This window comes from Staurois parvus, unplaced genomic scaffold (genome assembly GCF_062004578.1).
Source record: "Staurois parvus isolate SC_StPar_1 unplaced genomic scaffold, SC_StPar_1.0 ptg002463l, whole genome shotgun sequence".
In the NCBI taxonomy this organism is placed as follows: domain Eukaryota; kingdom Metazoa; phylum Chordata; class Amphibia; order Anura; family Ranidae; genus Staurois; species Staurois parvus.
In genome coordinates this window covers 90518-115756 of record NW_028320259.1, presented here as the reverse complement: position 1 = coordinate 115756, position 25239 = coordinate 90518, and the positions used below count along the sequence as shown (strand labels likewise).

The 25239-nt window shown below is 45.3% G+C and overlaps 1 protein-coding gene across 1 annotated transcript; it reads left to right on the top strand.

Annotated features, from left to right (window-relative positions):
- Positions 1-1828: 1828 nt before the first annotated feature.
- Positions 1829-2773, top strand: LOC149430765 (olfactory receptor 5AR1-like). Its single transcript, XM_089666006.1, has one exon. It carries the CDS (start codon positions 1829-1831, stop codon positions 2771-2773), a length of 945 nt encoding a protein of 314 aa, XP_089522132.1.
- Positions 2774-25239: the final 22466 nt, after the last annotated feature.

The following is a 25239-nucleotide window of genomic DNA, read 5'->3' as shown; positions in this document are numbered from 1 at the left end:
CAGCCTGAACCGTTGGTACAAGGCAGGATGGATCCATGCTTTCATGTTGTTTACTCCAAATTCTGACCCCACCATCTGAATGTTGCAGCTGAAATCCAGACTTATCAGACCAGGCAATGTTTTTCCAATCTTCCATTATCCAATTTTGGTGACCCTGTGTGAATTGTAGCCTCTGTTTCCTGTTCTTAGCTGACAGGAGTGGCACCCGGTGTGGTCTCAGCTGACAGGAGTGGCACCCGGTGTGGTCTTCTGCTGCTGTAGCCCAACTTCTTCAAGGTTGGACATGTTGTGCGTTCAGAGATGGTATTCTGCATACCTCGGATGTAACGAGTGGTTATTGGAGTTACTGTTGCCTTTCTAACATCTGGAACCAGTCTGCCCATTCTCCTCTGACCTCAACAAGGCATATTCCTCCACACAACTGCCCCTCACTGGATATTTTCTCTTTTTGGACCATTCTCTGTAAACCCTAGAGATGGTTGTGTGGGAAAATCCCAGGAGATCAGCAGTTTTTTTTAAATACTCCGACCAGCCCATCTGGCACCAACAACCATGCCATGTTCAAAGTCACTTAAATTCCCTTTCTTCCCCATTCTGATGCTCGGTTTGAACTTCAGTAAGTCGTCTTCACCACGTCTAGATGCCTAAATGCATTGAGTCGCTGCCATGTGATTGGCTGATTAGCAATTTGTGTTACCAAGCCATTGAACAGGTGGACCTGATATAGTGTCCGCTGAGTGGAGATATTTACACAAATGATTTGCCTTTCATTTCTATTTTAAACAGAAAGGTTTTTTTTCAAGATGGGGCTTTACAATCATTTAAAGAGGAGCTCCGGGCTGTCCCCGAAAAACTAAAATCCTGCAACTTAAAGTACTGTAGCTGCTGACTTTTACTATTAGGACACTTACGTGTCCAGGGGTCAGTGCCGTCCTCACCTGAGCTAGTTCTTCACTTGCCTTCGGGTTCCCGGCGCCGGCGTACCAATCAAGGGAAAGAGGAAGTGAAGCCTTTCCTACTTCACAGCGGTTTTCCTACTGCACATGTGCAAGTGGCGTTGCGCCTTGTGAATTACCTTGTAGCCTTCTGGGACCTCTGAGGTGTCCCAGAAGACTGCAGGAGGAAGAAGGTGGGGCCGAACTGAGCCACAAGTGGGAGCGGGAACCTGTCAAAAACAGGTATCCGCTCCCCCTCCCCCCCCAAAATAGTTCCAAATGTGGCAGTGGAGGTGGGGAGGGTGCAAACAAGAGAATCTTCCCCTTTTGGGTGGAGCTCTGCTTTAAGCTTGAACATTCAAAAAGAAGGCAAATGCAGCTCCTATATTTTTCTCCTGACAGGGTCTCTTTAACGTGGCTGTCTGGTCACATCCCTTCTAAGTTACATATTACCTGTATTACAAAGAAGTCTTGACTTGCATCACATCATATATTGCCTTCGCTGATAGCAGGGTGTCTCTTCTTGGCGTATGTTCAGCAGATACCATCTGGAATTTAAGATTTGCCCAGAGCGTCCCTTAGTCCACCTCCTCCCAGCTGACCAGGAACAGAGATGGGAATCATTAGGACCAGTGGGCTTCACTCACCATAGAACTAAAATTACAGCATTGGGCGGAGCAACCCTTCAGTTATTTCCCATGTAGGGTCTCCATGAAGTAACAGGTCCATTGTAGCCAGACCTTCTCCCACAAAGAGCCCTCTAATTATTGAAGATGTCTGGAGGTCCCATCACCACCTATGAGTACAATGTTCTGCATTTTACTGAGTTTTTTTTTTTTAAGTTAACCTGAAACTAAGACCAGAATTTCTTTCCAGACGGTCAAAGTAGTGTGATGAGCCGGATAAACTGCACCCCACCAACAGATTTCAAGCTTGTTGGCCTTTCTGAAATTCCTGGTCTACAAAGTGTGTTTTTTGTGATGTTTTTCAGTATTTATATTGTGACGTTACTTGGAAATGCATGTATTATTTTTGCTTATCACCACAGCTCCATCCTCCACACTCCTATGTACTTCTTCCTGGCAAACTTCTCTTTCCTGGACATATGTTACATCTCCACCACTGTCCCCAACATGTTGTCCAACTTTCTTCATGGGCACAATACCATATCCTTTCACGGATGTGTTGTACAGTTGTACTTTCTGATGTTACTGGGCAGTACAGAGTGTTATATTCTAGCAGCAATGGCCTATGACCGCTATAACGCCATATGCCGTCCACTTCTGTACACTGTTATTATGAATAAAGTTTCATGTACAAACTATGTGTTTGGGTCATGGATTATCGGAATAGTTAACTCAGTTATACACACCACCCTTACCTTCACCTTACCATTCTGTGCTTCCACCAAAATTAATTACTTTTTTTGTGATATCCCTCCATTGCTCAGCTTGGTTGAAGTGGACACCAGGATCAATGAACTTTCCACTTTTATTATTGGTGGAGTTGTCACCATGGGCTCTCTTCTGCTGACTATAATCTCGTACTCAATGATTATCTCCACCATAGTGAAGATCCATTCAAGCTCCGGACAAATGAAAGCATTCTCCACCTGTGTGTCTCATTTTACTGTTGTCACAATATTTTATGGTTCTGGAATTTTTATATATCTGAAACCAAAATCAAATTATATCATGGACTACGACCGACTGGTGGCCGTCATGTACACCGTCATTGCACCACTACTCAACCCTTTTATATACAGTCTCAGGAATAATGATGTTAAGGTGGCAGTTAGGAGGTTAGTTTGCGAGAGATTAGCTGCTGGGAAGTCCTGAAATGGAAAAAAGAAAGGAGCTCCAAAGGACAATTGGACACTTAGAGGTCCTTATCAGGGAAAGTCCACACAGTGCAAACGTGAGAGTACCCCTTCTTCAGGGCTGGGAAGGTGCCGAGTGGTGGACTTGGCAATGAAAAGTACGGCATTCAGGGCATGGCTGCATGTTTTTATGTGATTGTTGAGCCACAATCCTGAGCCCAGAGATTACAATGAAATGTGAAATCTGTCAGCCATGTCTAAGATATACACAAGTTGTCCACCATTGCCACAATTGTCAGAAAATCCTCCTCAGTGAGACATGGCTTGTCTCCCGACCAACTGCAGCTCCAGAGGTCCTTTACAGCAGATAAGACTAACAGGCTGAACAATACCCGGGTTCTCTCCCCTAGGCTGAGCTGATACCCGGGTTCTCTCCCCTAGGCTGAACTATACCCGGGTTCTCTCCGCTAGGCTGAGCTGATACCCGGGTTCTCTCCCCTAGGCTGAACTATACCCGGGTTCTCTCCCCTAGGCTGAGCTGATACCCGGGTTCTCTCCCCTAGGCTGAGCTGATACCCGGGTTCTCTCCCCTAGGCTGAACTATACCCGGGTTCTCCCCCCTAGGCTGAGCTGATACCCGGGCAGGGGCGGACTGACAACTCATGGGGCCCCCGGGCAATAGGGGATCATGGGACCCCTGTGTCCTTGCCCACACTCAAAAAAGCCTATAAAAAAGGTACCAGGGGCATTTCATGGGGCCCCCTACTGACCCCGGGCCCTCGGGCAGTGCCTGAGTGCTTGAATGGTCAGTCTGCCCCTGTACCCGGGTTCTCTCCCCTAGGCTGAGCTGATACCCCGTTCTCTCCCCTAGTACCCAGAGACGATTTATATTTCCCTGACATCAGAGTGTGGAGGTATTAGAACCCCCATAATCTCTCTGTTCCTGGGACTGTCACCAGAAGAGGAATAGGAGGGGAAATCTCCCAATGTCTTGCTTTCTTCACATTTTCATTGGTTCACAGAACAGGAAGTACAGTAGTACAATGTTACTATGTTAACAATATACTACTTTGATCATAGTGCAATATGAAAAAAAATCTTAAAAAAAGAGAAAAAAATTTAATAAAAAAAAAAATAAAATTAAAAAATGTTTTAAAAAATTCTTTTTTTTTTTTGTACTGTCACCAGTCAATGTCCCTGATCACCGCCACACCAGTTATATGAGGACGCTGTACTGCACTGATGACAGTATGTAAAAAACAATTTGTGAAAATAATTTTTTTAATTTCTTCATTTTCTAAAAAATTATGACAATAAAATTACAACTTCAATAAACTCTCCATGCCTCTTATTAAATACCTTGGACTGTCTACTTTGCAAAAAGGGGGTGATTTGGGTGATACCTGTACCATCCTGACATTTGGGGGATATCTGTACCATCCTGACATTTGGGGGGATTTGTACCATCCTGACATTTGGGGAGATTTGTACCGTCCTGACATTTGGGGGATTTGTACCGTCCTGACATTTGGGGGGATATCTTTACTGTCCTGAAATTTGGGGGATATCTGTACCGTTCTGACATTTTGGGGATATCTGTACCAGCCTGACATTTGGGGGGATTTGTACTGTCCTGCATTTGGGGGGATATCTGTACTGTTCTGACATTTGGGGGATATCTGTACTGTTCTGACATTTGGGGGATATCTGTACTGTCCTCACATTTGGGGGATATCTGTACTGTCCTGACATTTGGGGGATATCTGTACTGTTCTGACATTTGGGGGATATCTGTACTGTCCTCACATTTGGGGGATATCTGTACTGTCCTGACATTTGGGGGATATCTGTACTGTTCTGACATTTGGGGGATATCTGTACTGTCCTCACATTTGGGGGATATCTGTACTGTCCTGACATTTGGGGGATATCTGTACTGTCGTCACATTTGGGGGATATCTGTACTGTCCTGACATTTGGGGGATATCTGTACTGTTCTGACATTTGGGGGATATCTGTACTGTCCTCACATTTGGGGGATATCTGTACTGTCCTGACATTTGGGGGATATCTGTACTGTTCTGACATTCTTGGACCTCAAGAAATTAGATTCATCAGTACTTCAGGATTGATCGATTATCAGATATATCCCATAGTTTGTGAACTCTATAACTTTCCTACAGACTAAATAATAAATACTAATTTGGGTTATTTTCCCCAAAGAATTGTAGCAGAATACATCTCGGCCTAAATTTGTGAAGAACAATTATTTATTTGCAAACTTTTATAACAGAAACAAAGAAAAAGGTGGGTTTTTTCAAAATGTTTGGTCTTTTTTTGTTAATTTAGCAAAAAATAAAAACCCCAGTGGTGATTAAATACCACCAAAAGAAAGCTCTAGTTGTGTGAACAAAATGATAAAAAGTTTGTTTGGGTACAATGTTGTATGACCGCGCAATTGTCATTCAAAGTGTGAAAGCGCTGAAACCTGAAAATTGGCCTTGGCAGGAAGGGGGTGACAGTGCCCGGTATGGAAAGGGGTAAACCGATTCTACGCTGCCCTATAGTGGAAATACTTCTACAATGCGGCACGGGGTGCAAAATCCTGTGTATATGTATACTGCATATATACGTGCTTTTGCCGTTCCGTGTAGGCATAGCAGAGCCATACAAAGCAGCATGTTTACAGTGAAACACACACAGCACACGGTTAACCCTTTGATGGCCCCAGATGTTAACCCCTTCCTGCCCAGTGCCATTAGTACAGTGTCAGGGCTTTTGATAAGCACTGATCACAGGGGATGTCAGTGACACCAAGTGTGTTCCCCCATCCATCCATCCATTCATGTTCTTATTTCAGGCTCTCTTTTCACCTGGTAATCCTTTGAATAGCTCATTTCCTGTCCACGGGTGACTACGCTCACTCATCATACTGTAACTAAGGAGACAGACGTGGTGGTCATTATTATTATTATTATTATACAGTATTTATAAAGCGCCGATAGTTCGCTCAGCTCTGTACATTACAAAGGGGGACAGAACATGTGACAGAACAATAACAATACAATACAATGCAAAATATGAGGGGATCGAGGGCCCTGATCCTGGGAGCTTACAATCTAGGAGGGAGGGGATGGTGGCACAGGAGGAGATAGCTGTGGGGGATGGAGTGGTAGGAAGAGTGTAGGAGGTCGGCAAGTTAGCAGGGGGTGGGGTAGGCTTCCCTGAAGAGATGGATTTTCAGGGTGCGCCTAAAGGAGAGGAGAGTAGGTGATAATCTGATGGGTTGGGGCAGGGAGTTCCAGAGGATGGGTGACACCCTGGAGAAGTCCTGGAGGCGGGCATGGGAGGAGGAGACCAGGGAACTAGAGAGAAGGAGGTCTTGTGAGGAGCGGAGAGTGTGTGTTGAGTGGTACTTGGATATTAGGTCGGTGATGTAGTTCGGGGCAGTATGGTGGACAGCTTTGTACATCAGTGGATGAGCTGTTTAGTGGTTTCTGGGGTTAGGAACGTGCGTATTTTGGCGATGTTGCGGAGGTGGAGTCTGCATGTTGCGGAGGTGGAGTCTGCATGAGTTTGTTAAAGATTGGACTTGGGGCTGGAAGGATAGGTTGGAGTCCAGAATGACACCAAGTACTCTGGCCTGCGGGGTGGGTTTGATGGTGGCGTTGTTGGACATGATGGAGAAGTCAATGGGGGGGGGTCCAGGCTGGGGGGAAGACAAGAAACTCGGTTTTGGAGAGGTTCAGTTTAAGGAAGTGGAGCGACATCCAGTCTGATATGTCGCTCAGTAGGTGTGTGTGTGATGGATTTGGTAAAATGTCTATTTCGTTTCCTATTGAATATATATATATATACACTATTTTTATACACATTTTTATACATATTTACTTTTATACTTTAATACATATGTTGTGTGAATATTTTCTGCCTGCTGGGCTTTGTGGTACTATAAAAAATCCTTGCTTAAGAAATGTCTGCTCACACACACAGACCCCCTCCCACCGTGTGATTTGGAAGACAAAAGAATGTTTTCCTATAAGATAAGATGGAAGAAGATCACACCTATACCATGACGGAGATTGTTTTCGTGTGGAAATGACCAATCAAAGACTAATATAATGCTTATGCTGTTGTCACATGACTTTCACATAATTTTGCATATATAAGATCACTTTCTCATTATAATAAACTAGAAGTGTTCATAGACTGAACTTGTGAGCGTGTGCGCGTGTGAGCAGTGTGCGCACATTCCAAAGCTAGCATCATAAATTAGGACAGGAACAGATAAGCACTGGAAGATTCAGTCCTTGACTAAATCAGCTGATGCCGAAACCTGGGAACTCTGGGTCATGAACCCGCGGCCAGCCGACCAGAAAGGGCATTAGGTGTCAGTCGCAACAGATGGGACAAGAGCTTGATCACCTCTCGGAGCATGGTAAGATATATTTTGCTATCTTACCAGTGCTTATCCTGTCTTTGTTGTTGATTCATTCCTGTGCCTGGTATGGCTGCTTAAGGTCACTAAAGGCAGGTAACATTGCTTGCCCAGAGTTTATTTAAATCTACCTGCACTGCTTATCTGTTGCCTGGTTCTCTGTTGTGTGTTTGTTTTTTTATGTATCAGTCTTGAGGTGGAAGAGGAGTGGACCTACTGAGGGTTTTGACACATAATTTCTCTTGGGTGTGTGGTAACCTTGTGTGTTGACCACAAGAGAGGAGGTGTCGGGTACGCGTCACGGTAGTGTGGCAGCGGGGTGCCTTAGCCATGTTTTGGGCTAGGAAGAGTTACTCAGTGATCTGTACTCATAGCCCACCAAGATAGACTGTTATGTTATGTCCTAAATGTGTGTCTGTGAGCTAATGTTTGCCATTCATAACAGAAGGTTGGGGTTTGTTAAGGGTTAAGGAAAGTCTGGACAGCAGCCTGTGAAGTGTCTTAGATTTCTGTTAGGAAGGACAGAGAAGGGGGGAGGAGATGGGTCAGATGCTGATAAGACCCCTAGAAAGGAATGTTACCATGTAACCAGGTTGCACAGAGAGAAGAGGAAAAGTATGTGGAATTAAAGATAAGGAGGTTTAAAAAAAAAAAAAAAAAAGAGAAGAGAAGAAAGGTGTCTTAGTTGACAAAAATGTGCTGAAGACAGCAAGAAGCTTGGTAGAAAAAAAAAACTGCAAAAGCGTTGCAAAAAGAAGGATGGTTGGAAGAAATTCAAGAAAATGGCGATTGTATAATGTATGTGTATCATAAAATTGAAAATGGAAGTGTGCTAAAACCACTGCCCTATGACGATAGAATTCAGAACAAAGGAGGCCAGGAACAGTTCCTGCCCAGCCCAGTGCACTTCCTGATGGCAGCCATCTTGTTGCACCCGCATTGTCAGTTCCTGCCCAGCCCAGTGCACTTCCGCCTGGCGGCCATCTTGGTACACCAGGAAGGCCTTAATAAGGCATATACCCAGTTCTCCCTGTTCTAAACCAGGATGGTTCCTACCACACTCCCATTTTCCCCAATATGGAAGCGTCACCTGCACAAGCCGGATACATGAATGACAATGCATTCGAGCCGGATGATCAACAACCGCAAGCAGGAAGGATGCCGATAGGTATGACTCCCAAACCTATGCCAGATGTCCAATTGAATGACGATGCATCTGAATGGAGTGATCAACGGCTGCAAGCGACAAGGGCGCCAATAGATTTGACTCCCAAACCCACGCGCAGTGGAGTACAACCTAAACAGGAACAGTACACAAGACAGCCCCGACATTCAAGATTACCGGAAGGGGCACCAGTAATGTATGTCGCTTTTACCCCATCACAAGCAGTGGCTTTAGTGACGAGTCTGTCTGACCCAGAGAAACAGCCAATACCCTTTTACCGCAGGGTAGTGCAGATACAAGAAACTTACTCAGCTGCTTGGAAAGACTTGCTCAGTCTATGCCAAATTAAAGCAGGACATGTTTTCTGGCCAGTTATGCAGACGGCCTTCAATGATGCCTGCCTGACAAGTGTTATTTCCTATTCTTCAGGCGTGGAGTTCTGTGCCCAGCTCCATGACTGGGCAAAGGAGAAATTGGCGGATCAGACTACCACAATTCAAGACATCACCCAAGATAAAGGGGAGTCTGTGGAGAAGTATTATGCCAGACTCATACAGGCCTTTGATGATCTGGGCTTCTCTCAATATGAAAAGGCACACACACACATGCTCTCAGCTGCTTTTATCTCAGGGCTCAAAGAGGATATCAGGAAAGGTCTGATGGTTGCCCGCCCTGAGTACCACTCTATGAAGATGTCTGACTTACTGTTGGTGGCCAGAGGCATAGAAAACCAAAAAGGGAAAAAAAAACAGTGCCCCTCATGGTGGTCAATGACGAAGATCCCACCTACACTCATCCATGACCACCATACTGGACACGTGGCAAAAGGAACATTCGGCAGTGGTCCTTCTTCAATATGTGGATGACTTTCTCCTCTGTGCTGATGAGCTGCCCATGGCTGAAGAAGCCTCGGAGAGTTTATTATGTTACTTGGCACACCAAGGCTGTAAGGCCTCTAAACCGAAGTTGTAATGGTGCTCTACAACAGTTATGTTCTTGGGCCACTGCCTCTTACATGGAACAAGGCATCTTATGGAGGAAAGAGTTAAGGCCATCCAGAACCTGCCACTGCCGCTAGGCCAGAAGCCACTCCACGCCTTTCTTGGCCTCATATCGTACTGTAGGTCATGGATTCCTGATGTTTCTTGGTTTATGCAACCACTCTACGATGCTCTCAAGTCTAAGCCCTTCCATCTGTCTGAAGAGGCCGCCTCCAACTTTTTGGCTCTAAAATGCTTACTTTCTTCAGCCCCAGCCCTAGGTCTACCAGACTACGAGAAATTTTTTTCAAACTGTTCGTGTCTGAACGCCAAGGCCACGCCACGGGGGTCCTAGCTCAGGAACATGGAAGGCAAACCAGACCCATTGGGTACTATTCTTGCCATTTGGACCCTGTAGCTAGGGGTGGTTCTTCATGTCCAAGAGTTGTCTTCGCTGCTCAAGCTCTGCTGGATAAGACCTCTGATATTGGTCTGGGACATGAACTTGTTCTTTTGGCGCCGCATGACATTGCTGCCATTTTAAACCAAGTCCAACCTTAACATTTGTCCACAGCGAGGCATCTTTGACTACAGTGTTCCCTCCAACTTCCTGATAACGTCACTCTCCTACGTTGCCAAACCCTGAATCCGGCCACTCTCCTCCCAATTGCTGAGGGGGGTAATAAAGATAATGCAGAAAGTGGAGAGGATGATGGAGCCACTGAGCCTCATAATTGTCTTGAAGTGATGAAAATGGAAACCTTCCATCTCCCCACAGTGAGTGAAACACCACTGCAGGACCCAGACGTCACCTTTTTTGTTGATGGTTCCAGATATGCAGACGATGGAGGCAAATATTATACAGGATTTGCAGTCACTACTGCAGACACAGTCCTACAGGCAAGAGCCCTATCGCCAGCAATATCTGCACAGGGAGCTGAACTTCAAGCACTCACAACAGCAGGCCAGATGGCGGAAGGAAAAAGGGCCAACATCTACATAGACTCCAGATATGCCTTTGGGATTGCCCATGACTTTGGACCCATATGGAAGGCAAGAGGATTTATGACTGCAGCAGGTACATCCATAAGACATCCATCGGCCATTGGACGACTGCTGGAAGCACTACTTCTACCCATCAAAGTGGCTATTCTGAAGGTAAAAGCTCATGGGAAATTAATCTCCTCAGAAGGCAAAGGCAATAATCTGGCAGATTTGGCGGCAAAACGAGCGGCCATGGGACCACCAGAAATGGAAGGAGAGGTGACTGGAGAGTGGGAACCAATATTCACCTTACAGACCTTACCTGTGGACAGAAGCTACCTCAAGGAACTCCAAGAAGCAGCAAGTCCAGAAGAGAAAGAGAGCTGGAGACGGAGAGGAGCTATTCTCAAAGACGGTCTGTTTGAGTGCAACAAGAGGCTTTGTTCACCCAAGAATATGTTTCCAGCTGTAGTCCAGTGGGCACACGGAGCAGCCCATCTGTCAAAGAGCCTCATGAACTCTCTCATCAACAAGTACTATATAGCGCCTGGAATCACCACATTGACGAACAATTTTTGCAAAACATGTGCCATCTGTGCAAAATGCAATGCGGGACGCACAGAGAAGACACCACAGAAACACTTGGCCAAACCCCTATACCCTTTTCAAAGGATACAAATTGATCATATCCAGATGCCAAAGAGTGGGCGGTTGAGTACACCCTAGTGGTGGTGGACATGTTTTCCAGTTGGCCAGAGGCCTTTGCTGTAACTAACAGGACTGCTAAAACAACTGCGAAGAAACTCCCCACTGAGGTTGTATGCAGATATGGGCTTTCAGAGGTGATAGAGAGTGACCAGGGCCCCGCCTTCACAGCTTCAGTAACCAAAGAAATATGGGCGGCATTAGGAGTCACTCTGGCGTTTCATACCCCCTATCACCCCCAAAGTAGTGGGAAAGTAGAAAGAATGAATGGCACTCTGAAAGCCAGAATGCTAAAATTAGCCCAAGAGACTGGCATGAGTTGGCCAGACAGTCTGCCTATTGCCCTATTTAGTGTCAGATACACACCAAGAGAGAACACTCCCTATCCCCTTATGAGATTTTGTTTAGCTCAGCCCCAGACTTGGTTGTTATTTTCCACAACAGTTGCAATTACAATCTGATGTGTTAACTGATTATGTGACTGTATTATCACGTGAATTAACCCGTATCTATGTCCAAGTGTTTTCTCCATTCCAGATTCTGAGTCAGATACAGGAATTCACAGCCTATTACCCGAAGAGTGGGTATTAGTCCAAGATATGATGATCCATTTCAAGTTCTGCTGACCACAGCCCCTTCTGACAAGGTGGCCGGGAAGAACACTTGGATACACGCCTCCCACTGCAAGAAAGTCCCGAACCCTGAGGGAAAGGTGTTATCTACACCATGACTACTATGTTGTATATCCTTTTTCTAATGAGTCTGACAGAGGCTCAACAGGTGGCTATCACCAAAATAGGCAACACCACTATATTTTGGTACAACTCATCCAACACTCATGTAGCTATTTTCACCTTTGATTTCTGTAGTATAGATCCCATGTGGTGCTATGACCATGATCCATATGATCTTGACACAACGAGCATGTTTCCGATAGTAGTGACCAGGTATACATATGTGTCATGAATGATTACTGGGGACCAAAAGATTAGAATCAGATTGGAAGGGATTTGGACTGGTGAGTATGCTCTTGCAAAGGCCATTATGCCTCTCCACATCCTAGCAGAGAATACCCCTGACCCAACGCCTGGCCGTAGGAGGAAGCGAAAAGCTCCTTCTGGTAGTTTTGACCCACATGTGTATATAGATGCTATTGGAGTCCCAAGGGGGGTGCCTAATGAATTTAAAGCCAGAGACCAAGTAAAGCAGGCTTTGAATCCCTGATTCCCATGATAACTGTTAATAAAAATGTAGATTGGATAAATTACATATCCTACAACCAACAGAGGTTTGTGAATTACACCAGGGATGCCCTTCAAGGAATCGTTGACCAGCTAGCCCCTACATCCTACATGACATTCCAGAATAGGATGGCTCTGGACATGATTTTAGCGGAAAAAGGAGGTGTCTGTAAAATGATAGAAGGAACCGAAACATGTTGTACATATATTCCTGACAATACTGGCCCGAATGGTAAGGTTACTCTGGCTAAAAAGAAATTGGAAGACCTGTCAGTTGAGTTGAAAAAGAATTCAGGGATCACAGATTTGTGGGATCAATATTTCAGTTAGATGAGTGGGTGGCAAAAGATACTTGCCCAAATAGGGGTAACTGTACTAATAATTCTGATTCTCCTGGTCCTGGTTGTATGCTGTCTTATACCATGTGTGAGGAAATTGATGAGCAAAGCAGTAGACAACAGAACACCTACCTTCCTGAACCAGGAGCAAGAGGATCTCCATATGATAGATGAAGAAAAAAACCTTATACCCCATTACGGTCCCTCCCCGCCAATAGTAATCTCACAATTTTGTAGGGATAGCATCTGACTTCCTTATGTACAAAGTCTGTGGCAAGGGGGGTGATGAAATAGTCATCACTTGTCTAACGTACAGCATAAAAGAGTTCCAAGGTACATAAGGACAGATGAGCGAGGTCTTATAGGGACAGAGGGAAATAGTCATTTTAAGGGGGGACTGTGATGGATTTGGTAAAATGTCTATTTCGTTTCCTATTGAATATATATATATACACTATTTTTATACACATTTTTATACATATTTACTTTTATACTTTAATACATATGTTGTGTGAATGTTTTCTGCCTGCTGGGCTTTGTGGTACTATAAGAAATCCTTGCTTAAGAAATGTCTGCTCACACACACAGACCCCCTCCCACCGTGTGATTTGGAAGACAAAAGAATGTTTTCCTATAAGATAAGGCCTGGAAGAAGATCACACCTATACCATGACGGAGATTGTTTTCGTGTGGAAATGACCAATCAAAGACTAATATAATGCTTATGCTGTTGTCACATGACTTTCACATAATTTTGCATATATAAGATCACTTTCTCATTATAATAAACTAGAAGTGTTCATAGACTGAACTTGTGTGTCAGCGTGAGTCTCTTTCAGTGTGCGTACATTCCAAAGCTAGCATCATAAATTTGGACAGGAACAGATAAGCACTGGACAATTCAGTCCTTGACTAAATCATGTGATTCGGGCGGAGACTGAGGGGGTGAGGTCGGGGGTTGAGAGATAGATTTGTGTGTCATAGGCATAGAGGTGGTAGTTGAAGCCGTGAGAGTGTATGAGTTGGCCAAGGGAGGAGGTGTAGATGGAGAAGAGAAGGGGCTGGGGGATGGAGCCTTGTGGGACCCCAACAGAGAGGGGAAGTGAGGGGGACGTGGTAGCATTATAGGTAACGCTGAAAGAGCGTTGTGACAGGTAGGATGAGAGCCAGGAGAAAGCAGAATCTCTGAGGCCGAGGGATTGTAGTTTTTTGAGGAGGAGGGGGTGGTCGACTGTGTCGAAGGCCGCAGAGAGGTCAAGGAGTAGGAGCACTGAATAGTGGCCATTAGCTTTGGTGGTTAGCAGGTCGTTGGAGAGTTTGAGTAAGGCAGTTTCGGTGGAGTGTAGGGGGCGGAAGCCGGACTGTAGGGGATCGAGGAGGTTGTTGTCATTGAGGTGAGAGCTTAGGCGGGTGTAGACTAGGCGCTCGAGGAGTTTGGATGTGAATGGGAGCAGGGAGATGGGTCTGAGGTTGTTCGGGTCATTGGGGTCCAGGGAGTGCTTTTTAAGTATGGGGGTGATGTGTGCATGTTTCAGAGGGGAGGGGAAAGTGCCGGAGGAGAGGGAGAGATTAAAGATGTGGGTGAGGGAGCATAGGATGGAGGGGGAAGGAGGTCGTAGGAGTTGTGAGGGGATAGAGTCGAGGGGGCAGGTGATGGGGCGGGCATCAGAGAGGACCTTGGAGACTTCCTCGATGGTAGTAAGGTCAAAGGTGCGGAGTGTTGAGGGGGCTTCAGTATGAGGAATGTGGGGTGGGGTGGAAGTGGAGGTCAGAGCAGTGGTGGGGCCGAGGGAGAGGGGGGATGAGGGGGTAGCTGTGTAAGGGGGAACGGGGTTGGAGCGAGTTTGAGCAGCGACGAAGTCCCTGCAAATTGTGTCAATCTTGTTTTTGAAGTGATTGGCAATCTCAAGGGCAGTGAGTGAGGTGCTGGGTAGAGGTGGGGGTGGAGAGAGTAGAGAGTTGAAGGTGGAGAAGAGTCGGCGAGGATTGGAGGAGAGGGCCTTGATGAGGGTCAGGAAGCAGGCTTGTTTGGCTGCGTGGAGGGAGGAGGTGTAGGTGCGGAAGGCAGATTTGTAGCGGGTGAAGGCTTGTTGGGATTTGGTTTTGCGCCATAGTCGCTCCAGGGCACGACCGTGTCGTTTGAGGGTTTTGGTGTGATCAGTCTGCCAGGGCTGGAGCGGTCGGGGTCTGATGTTGCGTGTGGTTAAAGGCGCTAGTGAGTCAAGGGCTGTTGACAGCGTGTTGTTATAGGCAGTCATAGCCAAGTCGGGGCAGGACAGGGGAAGGATGCTGTCATGGAGTTGATCAGCTGCAGAGTGGAGGGGGGCAGGGTTAAGGTTGCGGAGGTTACGGCTGGTAGTAGTGTGACATTTGGAGGGGTAGGCGTTGGAGGACGAGGAGATAGAGAAGGTAATCAGGTTGTGGTCAGAGAGAGGGAAGGGGGTGTTAGTGAGGTTGTGGGGAGCACAGCGGTTGGAGAAGACGAGGACAAGGATATTACCGTTGAAGTGGGTGGTGGATTGTATGCACTGTGCAAGTGTAAAGGAGGAGGTTAAGTGGAGGAGATGGGATGTGTCTGGGTTGTCGAGGTTGACAGGGATGTTGAAATCCCCAAGGATGATGGTGGGTAGCTCAGAGGAGAGGAAGAAGGGTAGCCAGGAGGAGAAGTCATCCAGGAAGCGGGATATGGATCCAGGAGTCATAGAGACTGACCCTCAAGCGTTGCAGCGTTTGTTACATTTTGCCTGGCAGAGCTTATCCTGTGCTGCACGGAACTCTTTTCATTCTCTTCCCGGTGGTGCAAAGGCAGGAAAAGAGAGGAAAACAGACACTGTATACCCTGATTGGCTGCCACCACAGTCAAAGAGGACACCCCCCGTAATAGACTACTGATTGGCTGGTAGTCCAAGGATAATTATGATTGGCTAGGCTGGTGGGAAGTGAAGCCCTCCCCAAAAACCAATAGAGGACAGTCTCTGGGGACCCACATGGTGGCCAGCTGTACCCTGGAGGAGACCTTGGGCCCATTTGGGGAAATTTGAGACCCACATGGGGGGGCCGGGAAAAGTGCCCATCTGCTTGGACCCGTGGACACTTTTCTCGGCCCCCCATAGAATGCACCTGAGAGCTGAGCCCAGGCCCAATCTGCAGGAGTAACAGGGCTGAGGATCCTGAGAAAGTGACTGAGGGTCTGGCTGCTGAGAGCCCGGGCCATTGTTGGTGCATCTGAGGTGAGTGTGCTTGAAACCCCCCAGGGCCACATGTCACTAAACTCTGCTACTCCTGCAGTGTGTGTCCACCGGTGGCCTCTCCTTCCAGTGTGTCTCCATGTTCCTATTTCCTAGGGGTTCTCAGGACTCCTACAGGTTGAAGAGGTGACCCAGAGCTTCAGGCTACCTTTCACAACTCAGGGGCCAAGACTCATTCTCTTCCCCAACCATAGTCTGGGATTGGTTGAAGGCCTGTCCACCACCTTATAGTGTTTGTGTGCCATAATGTATCCTGCTAATGTCCGCCGTGTGGTAACTGTTCTTTGTTCATCTCTTCAATATCAGTAGGGGCCCCAACACCAGCAGAACTTTAGGCATCCAGTTCACTGGCCAGTGACTAGTGTAGCGTTACCCCCACAGGGGCTGCATGATAATATTTGTCCCCAGTGGTTGATATTATATATATATTGATATGTTGATATGGGGTAGGTCAGGAATGAGCTCCAGCCAGTTTGGTAAAAGCAAAACAGTTCATTTATTTGGTTCATGAAAAACAAAAGACAGCTTACTTCAGCAAAAGTCTATAAACAGTCCCAAAAGCTGGTTTCAGAAGCTAAATCATAAGCTCACTGCAATCTTCAGTCCCATACAGGGGGTTAGTCTCCTCCATACAAGGGTGCCAAGCAGGCCACATTGGGGGATCAACAGCCCATCTCAGTTTGTCTGAGAGCTCCCACTTGCCACACAGCCTGTGAGTCTCTCTCTCCACTTCCCTGACACACCGGCCAATTTCCCTCTGCTGCCATTTAAGCCTCCCTCATCTGGGATTTAACCCCCTTGGGACCAAAGTCTTGGTGGTCTCTGCAATGGTCTCCCTTAAAGAGAAAACACCACAAATATCGGAGAAATGTATCTACCATCCAGGACAAACTCCTGGAGTCCTCTACAATATATATACACTATACTGCCAAAAGTATTGTCCCCGCCCTCCAAATCATGTGATTCAGGTGTTCCAATCCCCTCCATATCATGTGATTCAGGTGTTCCAATCCCCTCCATATCATGTGATTCAGGTGCTCCAATCCCCTCCATGGACACAGGTGTATACAATCAAGCCCCTAGGCATGCAGACGGCTTCTACAAACATTGGTGAAAGAATGGGTCGCTCTCAGGAGCTCAGTGACTCCAAGCGTGGTCCCGTGATAGGTGGCCACCTGGGCAATAAGACCATCCGTGACATTTCCTGGCTACTAAATATTCCACGCTCAACTGTTAGTGGGATTATAACAAAGTGGAAGCAACTGGGAACAACAGCCACTCAGCCACCAAGTGGTAGGCCACGTCACATGACAGGGCGGGGTCAGTGCATGCTGAAGCGCACAGTGCGCAGAAGTCACCAACTGTCTGCAGAGTCAGAGAAGAGAAGCGTGATTGGTCACTCCAGAGAACACACCTCCCCTGCTCTAGAGTCCAGTGGCGGTGTGCTTACATCTGACGCTTTGCATTGCACTTGGTGATGGAAGGCTTGGATGCAGCTGCTCGGCCATGGAAACCCATTCCATGAAGCTCTCTACGCACTGTTGTTGGGCTCATCTGAAGGCCACACCAAGTTTGGAGGTCTTTAGCTATTGACTCTGCAGACAGTTGGTGACTTTTGCGCACTGTGCGCTTCAGCATGCGCTGACCCCGCCCTGTCATGTGACGTGGCCTACCACTTGGTGGCTGAGTTGCTGTTGTTCCACTTTGTTATAATCCCACTAACAGTTGAGCGTGGAATATTTAGCAGCCAGGAAATGTCCCGGATGGACTTATTGCCCAGGTGGCCACCTATCACGGGACCACGCTTGGAGTCACTGAGCTCCTGAGAGCAACCCATTCTTTCACCAATGTTTGTAGAAGCAGTCTGCATGCCTAGGGGCTTGATTGTATACATGTGTGTCCATGGAGGGGATTGGAACACCTGAATCATGTGATTTGTAATGTACAGCACTGAGCGAACTATTGGCGCTTTATAAATACTGTATAATAATAATAATATAATAATATGGAGGGGATTGGAACACCTGAATCACATGATATGGAGGGGATTGGAACACCTGAATCACATGATATGGAGGGGATTGGAACACCTGAATTCAATGATTTGAAGGGCTGGCCCAATACTTTTGGCAATACAGTGGGGAAAATAATTATTTGATCCCCTACAGATTTTGTATGTTTGCTCATTTACAAAGAAATGAAGGGACTATAATAGAAAAAAAACATGATACAAATATTATGAATTGAGTTGCAGTTCAGTGAGTAAAATAAGTATTTGATTCCCTACCAACCAACAATGATTCTGGCTCCCACAGACTGGCTATTTGCTCATGTAGTACACAGATTAGTTCCTGTCAATGTAAGAAGGTGCTCCTCTGCTTACAGCGCCTTGAAAAAGAATTCATATCTCTTGAAAGTTTCCACATTTTGTCATGTTACAACCAGAACCGTCAATGTATTTTATTGGGATTGTATGTGATAGACCAACACAAAGTGGCACATAATTGTGATGTGGAAGAAAAATGAGAAATGGTTTTCAAAATTTTTTACAAATAAATATCTGCAAAATGTAACGTGCATTTGTATTCAGCCCCCTTTACTCTGATACCCCTAACTAAAATCCAGTGGAACCAATTCCCTTCAGAAGTCACCTAATTAGTAAATAGAGACCCCCTGTGTGTAATTTATTCTCAGTATAAATCCAGCTGTTCTGTGAAGCCCTCAGAGGTTTGTTAGAGAACATTAGTGAACAAACAGCATTTTGAAGACCAAGGAACATACCAGTCAGGTCAGGGATAAAGTTGTGGAGAAGGTTAAAGCAGGGTTAGCTTATAAACAAATCTCCCAATCACAATCACATCTCATGGAGCACTGTTCAATCCATCATCCAAAAATGGAAAGAGTAGGGCACAACTGCAACCCTACTAAGACATGGCCGCCCACCTAAACTGACAGGCCGGGCAAGGAGAGCATTCAGAGAAGCAGCCAAGAGGCCCATGGGAACTCTGTAGGTGCTGCAGAGATCCACAGCTCAGGTGGGGGAATCTGTCTACAGTACAACTGTTAGTCGAGCATTCCACAAATCTGGCCTTTATGAAAGAATAGCAAGAAGAAAGTCATTGCTGAAAGAAAGTCATAAGAAGTCCCGTTTGCAGTTTGCAAGAAGCCATGTGGAGGACACAGCAAATGTGGAAGAAGGGGCTCTGGTCAGAGGAGACCAAAATTTAACTTCTTGGCCTAAAAGCAAAACACTATGTGTGGCAGAAAACTAACACTGCACATCACCCTGAACACACCATCCCCACTGTGAAACATGGTGGTGGCAGCATCATGTTGTGGGGATGCTTTTCTTCAGCAGGGACAGGGAAGCTGGTCAGAGTTGATGGGAAGATGGATGGAGCCAAATACAGGGCAATCTTAGAAGAAAACCTGTTAGAGTCTGCAGAAGACTTGAGACCGGGGCGGAGGTTCCCCTTCCAGCAGGACAACGACCCAAAACATCCAGCCAGAGCTACAATGGAATGGTTCCGATCAAAGCATCTTCATGTGTTAGAATGGCCCAGTCGAAGTCCAGACCCAAATCCAATGGAGAATCTGTGGCCAGACCTGAAAATTGCTGTTCCCAGACGCTCTCCATCCATTCTGACAGAGCTTGAGCGATTCTGCAAAGAAGAACAGACAAAAATGTCCCTCTCTAGATGTTTAAAGCTGGTAGAGACATCCCCAAAAAGACTTGCAGCTGGTATTGCAGCGAAAGGTGGTCCTTTAAAGTATTGACGCTGGGAGGCTGAATACAAATGCTGCCACACTTTTCACAGATTTATTTGTCAAAAATGTTGAAAACCATTTCTTATTTTCTTTCCACTTCACAATTATGTGCCACTTTGTGTTGGTCTATCACATTAAATTCCAATGAAATACATTTACGTTTTTGGGTGTAACGTGACAAAATGTGGAAAATTTCAAGGGGTATGAATACTTTTTCAAGGCACTGTATGTGTATAAAAGACAATAAGACACAAAGACACCTGTCCACAGAATCTCTTCCAGTCAAACCTTACCACCATGGGCAAGACCAAAGAGCTGTCAAAGGACATCAGGGACAAAACTTTAGACCTGCACAAGGCTGGAATGGGCTACAAGACCACCAGCATGAAGCTTGGTGAGAAGGAGACAACTGTTGGAGCGATTATTCACAAATGGAAGAAATACAAAATAACCCTCAGTCGTCCCCAGTTTGGAGCTCCATGAAAGATATCACCTCATGCGGTAAGGATAATCATTTGAAAGATGAGGTATCAGCCCAGAACTACATGAGAGGAGATAGTGAAGGATCTCAAGGCAGTTGGGACCACAGTCACCAAACAAACCATTGGTAACACAATACGCCGCCATGGATTGAACTTCTGCAGCACCTGCAAAGTTCCCCTCCTCAGGAAGGCACATGTACAGTCCCATCTGACGTTTGCCAATGAACATCTAAATGATTGAGAGAAGAATTGGGAGAAAGTGCTGTGGTCAGATGAGACCAAAATTGAGCTCTTTGGCATTAACTCGACTCATCGTGTTTGGAGGAAGAAAAATGTAGACTATGACCTAAGAACACCATCCCTACAGTCCAGCACGGAGGTGGAAACATTATGCTTTGGGACTGTTTCTTTGCTAAAAGGTACAGGTTGACTTTGTCACATTGAGAGGCCAATGGACGGGGCCATGTATTGTAAAATCTTGGATGAGAACCTTCTTCCCTCAGCGAGAACACTGAAGATGGATCATGGATGGGTCTTCCAGCATGACAATGACCCAAAACATGCCGCCAAGACAACAAAGGAGTGGCTGAAGAAGAAGCACATTAAGGTCATGGAGGGAGCAGAAACTTTGAGTTGCCAAGCAACAGCCAAGAAACCAGGGGCGGACTAACCATTTGGAAACTCGGGCACTGCCCGAGGGCCCGGGGTCAGTAGGGGGCCCCATGAGATGCCCCTGGTACCTTTTTCATAGGCTTTTTTGAGTTTGGGCAAGGACACAGGACCCCATTATCCCCTATTGCCCGGGGGCCCCATGAGTTGTCAGTCCGCCCCTGCAAGAAACCCAAGGATTTAGAGAAAATCTGTAAAGAAGAGTGGACCAAAATCCCTCCTGAGATGTGTACAAACCTTGAAACCAACTACAAGAAACGTCTTAGCTCTGTGCTCACCAACAAGGATTCCTCCACCAACTAAGTCATGTTTTGCTTGGAAATCAAATACTTATCTTACTCACTGAACTGCAACTCCATTTATAACATTTGTATCCTGTTGTTTTTGGATTTTAGGTTGATATTCTGTCTCTATCACTTAAAATACACCTGTGATAAGAATTATAGACCCTTTATTTCTTTGTAAGTGGGCAAACTTACAAAATCTGCAGGCGATCAAATAATTATTTTCCCCACTGTATAGTGTATATATATATATATATATATATATATATATATATATATATATATATATATATATCCATTGTGTCTTACGTAGGTCATTTCTTATCTCCAGGGTTGAGGATATAGGACCGGTACTGAGTAAAATATCTGCCATCATTCACAATATGAATGCATCACACACCATGTGGTTTTATTTCTGGATTCACAGGGGCTCCAACCCACGTGGATGTATTACAGGGGGCGCACTAGTCTTTTTGTTATGCAGTACTATACAGGTAACATTTGTTTAAAGTGGGGCGATCTATAAGGTTTTTTTAGGGTTAGGCCAAGCTGCTTTAAACCAATTTTCTATATGTTGTGTTATATGGAATACAAATACTTCTGATATTTGTAATTTGGGGGTTAATATCTGGCAGCTTGTAAATCATTTTTTGTTTTTTTCTTTGCATTCCTTTTTTTGCTTTTTTTTTTCAAAAAGAATAATGATGTAAGTTTTGGGTCCAAACCAGGTCTTCGTGTTTTTTTTATATTTTTAATAGAGTGACTCCTCCACATTTAGTGAAAAATTAAAAACAGGAAAGAGATTTGTGACTTGGAGGAATTTGATTGGAGATATTTGAGATAAAGTATAAAGAATGTCAGAATGTCAGACAGCTTCCAGTATTCTGGTGGCACAGAGGGAAGAGCTGCAGCCAGATACTGCAAAGGTATCAGGTTCAGATCTGGATCCTGACAGGCGTGTTTAGGAATGGAAATGTGTTTTTTTTCTGAACTTGGACCGACTTGGAGGTAGGAGGGTGTAAATGGACACAAGTCCTTAGAGCTGCAGGTGACTTTCAATCTGTCAAAATGCACAGGCAGACCTGATAAGAATATCCATGTCAAAGGATCCTAGTGCAGACACATCGAGGGGTCAGTAAACTGCAACAGATGACAATTTTCCTCTTGGGTTTAGATATTTTTTAATAGAAACACAAAACATGGAGAATTCAAATAAGTTCTGATTTGGTTTTCTTTCCAGTGGTAAATAGTGTAAGCTGTTTGTGGTGCATATGGCAATTAGACCCGAGGGATTGCTTTTCCCTGACACAATATAATTAAAGAAAGCAAGGCACCATTGTTTGTCTTTGTGATGATTGCAGCGATCTCTGGGGAGGTTTTCCAGCGAGTAATACAATATTATAGATTGGGTCCACCGTGGCAGCCATTCCTCTGGGACTGTTATAATAGGCATTTGTGAATTCTGATTAATCTCAACTAAAGACAACTAAATAATTTTCTAAATTCCATTAAGAGCCGAACTCCAGACAGGCAGACAGGCAGACAGGCAGACAGGCAGACAGGCACATACATGTGAACCTATAGATGTATGAACTTTTTACCATCTATACAGACTGCTGACTCCGCTTAGTACAGGGAAGTTCAGGAGCCCTCCACCTGTGATTGGGGCCATAGAGAGCAGAATACTGACTGGATCTGATAGGGAGTTCACTGATGGGGTCTGATGGGGTGTTCCATCACCCGCCATCAGAATACACTGATCAGCATTGCAGGCTATTGCCAGCAGTTCTGATTGAGAGAACATTTTCCAGTTGGCTGGTTGTAGAGAAGTACAGAGAGATTGACTTTACATCCAGGCTGCCCATACATGGTCCCTGCTGAACTGTCCAAATCTCTATCCATCTATGGCTGGCTAAAGTCAAGTCAAGGTTCCAAGAAAAGACCAATTAGAATGAGAGGACTATCTAAATCAGGCCATACGTTCAGCAGGGACCAGTTGAATTTCAATCGCTAGGTGACTGTTCCTACTTAACAGAAGTCAATCATTGGATCGACTTCTGTTGAAGGAGAATGTTACATAGTTAGTCTGGCTGAAAAAAGACAAAAGTCCATCCAGTACAACCATTAAAAAAAAGTTATGATCCTACACCCACAGTTGATCCAGAGGAAGGCAAAAAGACCAGCAAAGCACAATCCAATTTGCTCCTGCAGGGGAAAAAAATCCTTCCTGATCTCCCGAGAGGAAATCGGATATTACCTGGATCAACTTTCCCTATAAATGTTATATTCAGTTATATTCTGTGGTTCCAAGAAAGAATCCAGGACTTTCCTACAGCAATCCACTGAGCTGGCCACAACCAACTCTTGAGGGAGTCTATTCCACATTCTCACAGCTCTCACTGTTCCTCTAATCTTTCCTCATAGCTGATCCCCTCCATGCCTCATATCATAGTTGCCCTTCTCTGTACTTTCTCCAGTTCCCCAATGTTCTTTTTGTGAATTGGAGCCCAAAACTGAACTGCATATTCCAGATGAGGTATTACTAATGATTTGTACCGGGGGGGGGGGGGGGGTGATATCTCTCTCTCTGGAGTCTATACCTCTCTTAATACAAGAGATGATTTTGCTCACTTTAGAACCCGCAGCTTGGCATTGCATGCTGTTATTAAGCTTGTGATCTATCAGAAACCCCAGATCCTTCTCCATCATTGATTCCCCCAGTTGTACTCCACCTAGTATCTATAATACATGCATATTCTTAGCCCCCTAGTGCAGAACCTTACATTTATCAACATTAGACCTCATTGGCCACATAGTTGCCCAACTAAACAGTGCATTGAGGTCGGCTTGTAAGTTGTCAGAAACATCAGGCTTAGGGCCTCAGTTAGGTAAGACCTAGAAAAAGGGATAGAGGCTTCTTCCACCCAAAGTTGTTTGAAGCCTTCAGACTACAGATGCTGGTCTGGAATTCCCAGAGAAACCTACAGCATAGTGTTCTCTGCTCTGAAGCAATAACCCGGTAGCCCCTCATTCTGCATATGTGAGACCCCTGTATTGTCTTCAATTTCACCACTACAGTGGCAGGGACACTGTCACAGCAGGCAATAGACCAATCAAGGCTGCAGGTGACAAAAATGGTCAATCAACAGGCCGAGGTCAGTACAGAAGAAAATCAATGTCATGAGTAAACTGGCCAGTGTCAGCAGGCATTGACATGGTCAATGTGCAGGCAAATGATTGGTCCAAGCAGCAGGCAGAAATGTGACTGAGAAAACAGGCAAATGGTCAGTACATAGGACATCAGATACAGAGAAATGCAGGTAGTCTGATACATGAGTAATATATTCACCACACCTTCACTAATATCATCGTAACGTATGTTAGTGATGGAAGCAGTCTCCTATACCGATGCCTGCCTAGGAGGGATATTGTGGCCATTAGTAATGGGTGTCACTCCTTATTCTATTACTGGGGCATACATGGCATTTTTGGGGGGTTCTGGTAGGAATATTATCTCTCGTGCAGCCTGCTCACTGCATCAGAACAAAGCTGTTCAGGTGGTGGGCCAACCTGATGGATAATGTTACAATCTCCTTTTAATTCTTTAGGTAGGAGCCCGGTCTTTCTGTGGACTGTAATATATGACATAGAAATTGTACACAGCCTATAGGAACAGGTATACAGATACTTTTTTTACCGATGGATGGATCTTCTGGTGGCTAGTTAGGACTGTAACATTTGGTCATTATAATCTACACCTCCCATGAACTGATTGTAGTCCTGTATTCAATCAGGGGATTGGACTGTGCCTTCTTTGGTTTTCTAGGCCTTTGGCATGGGCAGGTGTAAAAATTATCCATGTATGATAGTATCACTAATGGAATGGGGGTGACACAAGGTATCACACTATTTTTCCACTGCCCCCATATTGGTTGGGCATCCAGGGGGTCCAGCTGGTTGTCTTTTCCTTCATAAACCCAGAAGTCACATATGTACTCTGTGGTCTGCTCTCAAGGTTTGTATAACTTCACCCTGTATGTGGCACGTTCACTGGTGATACAGTGGAGAAAATAATTTTTGACCTCCTGCTGATTTTGTACGTTTGCCCACTTACAAAGAATTGAAGGCTCTATCAATGTTATCATTGGTGTATTTTAAATTATAGAGACATAATATCAACCAA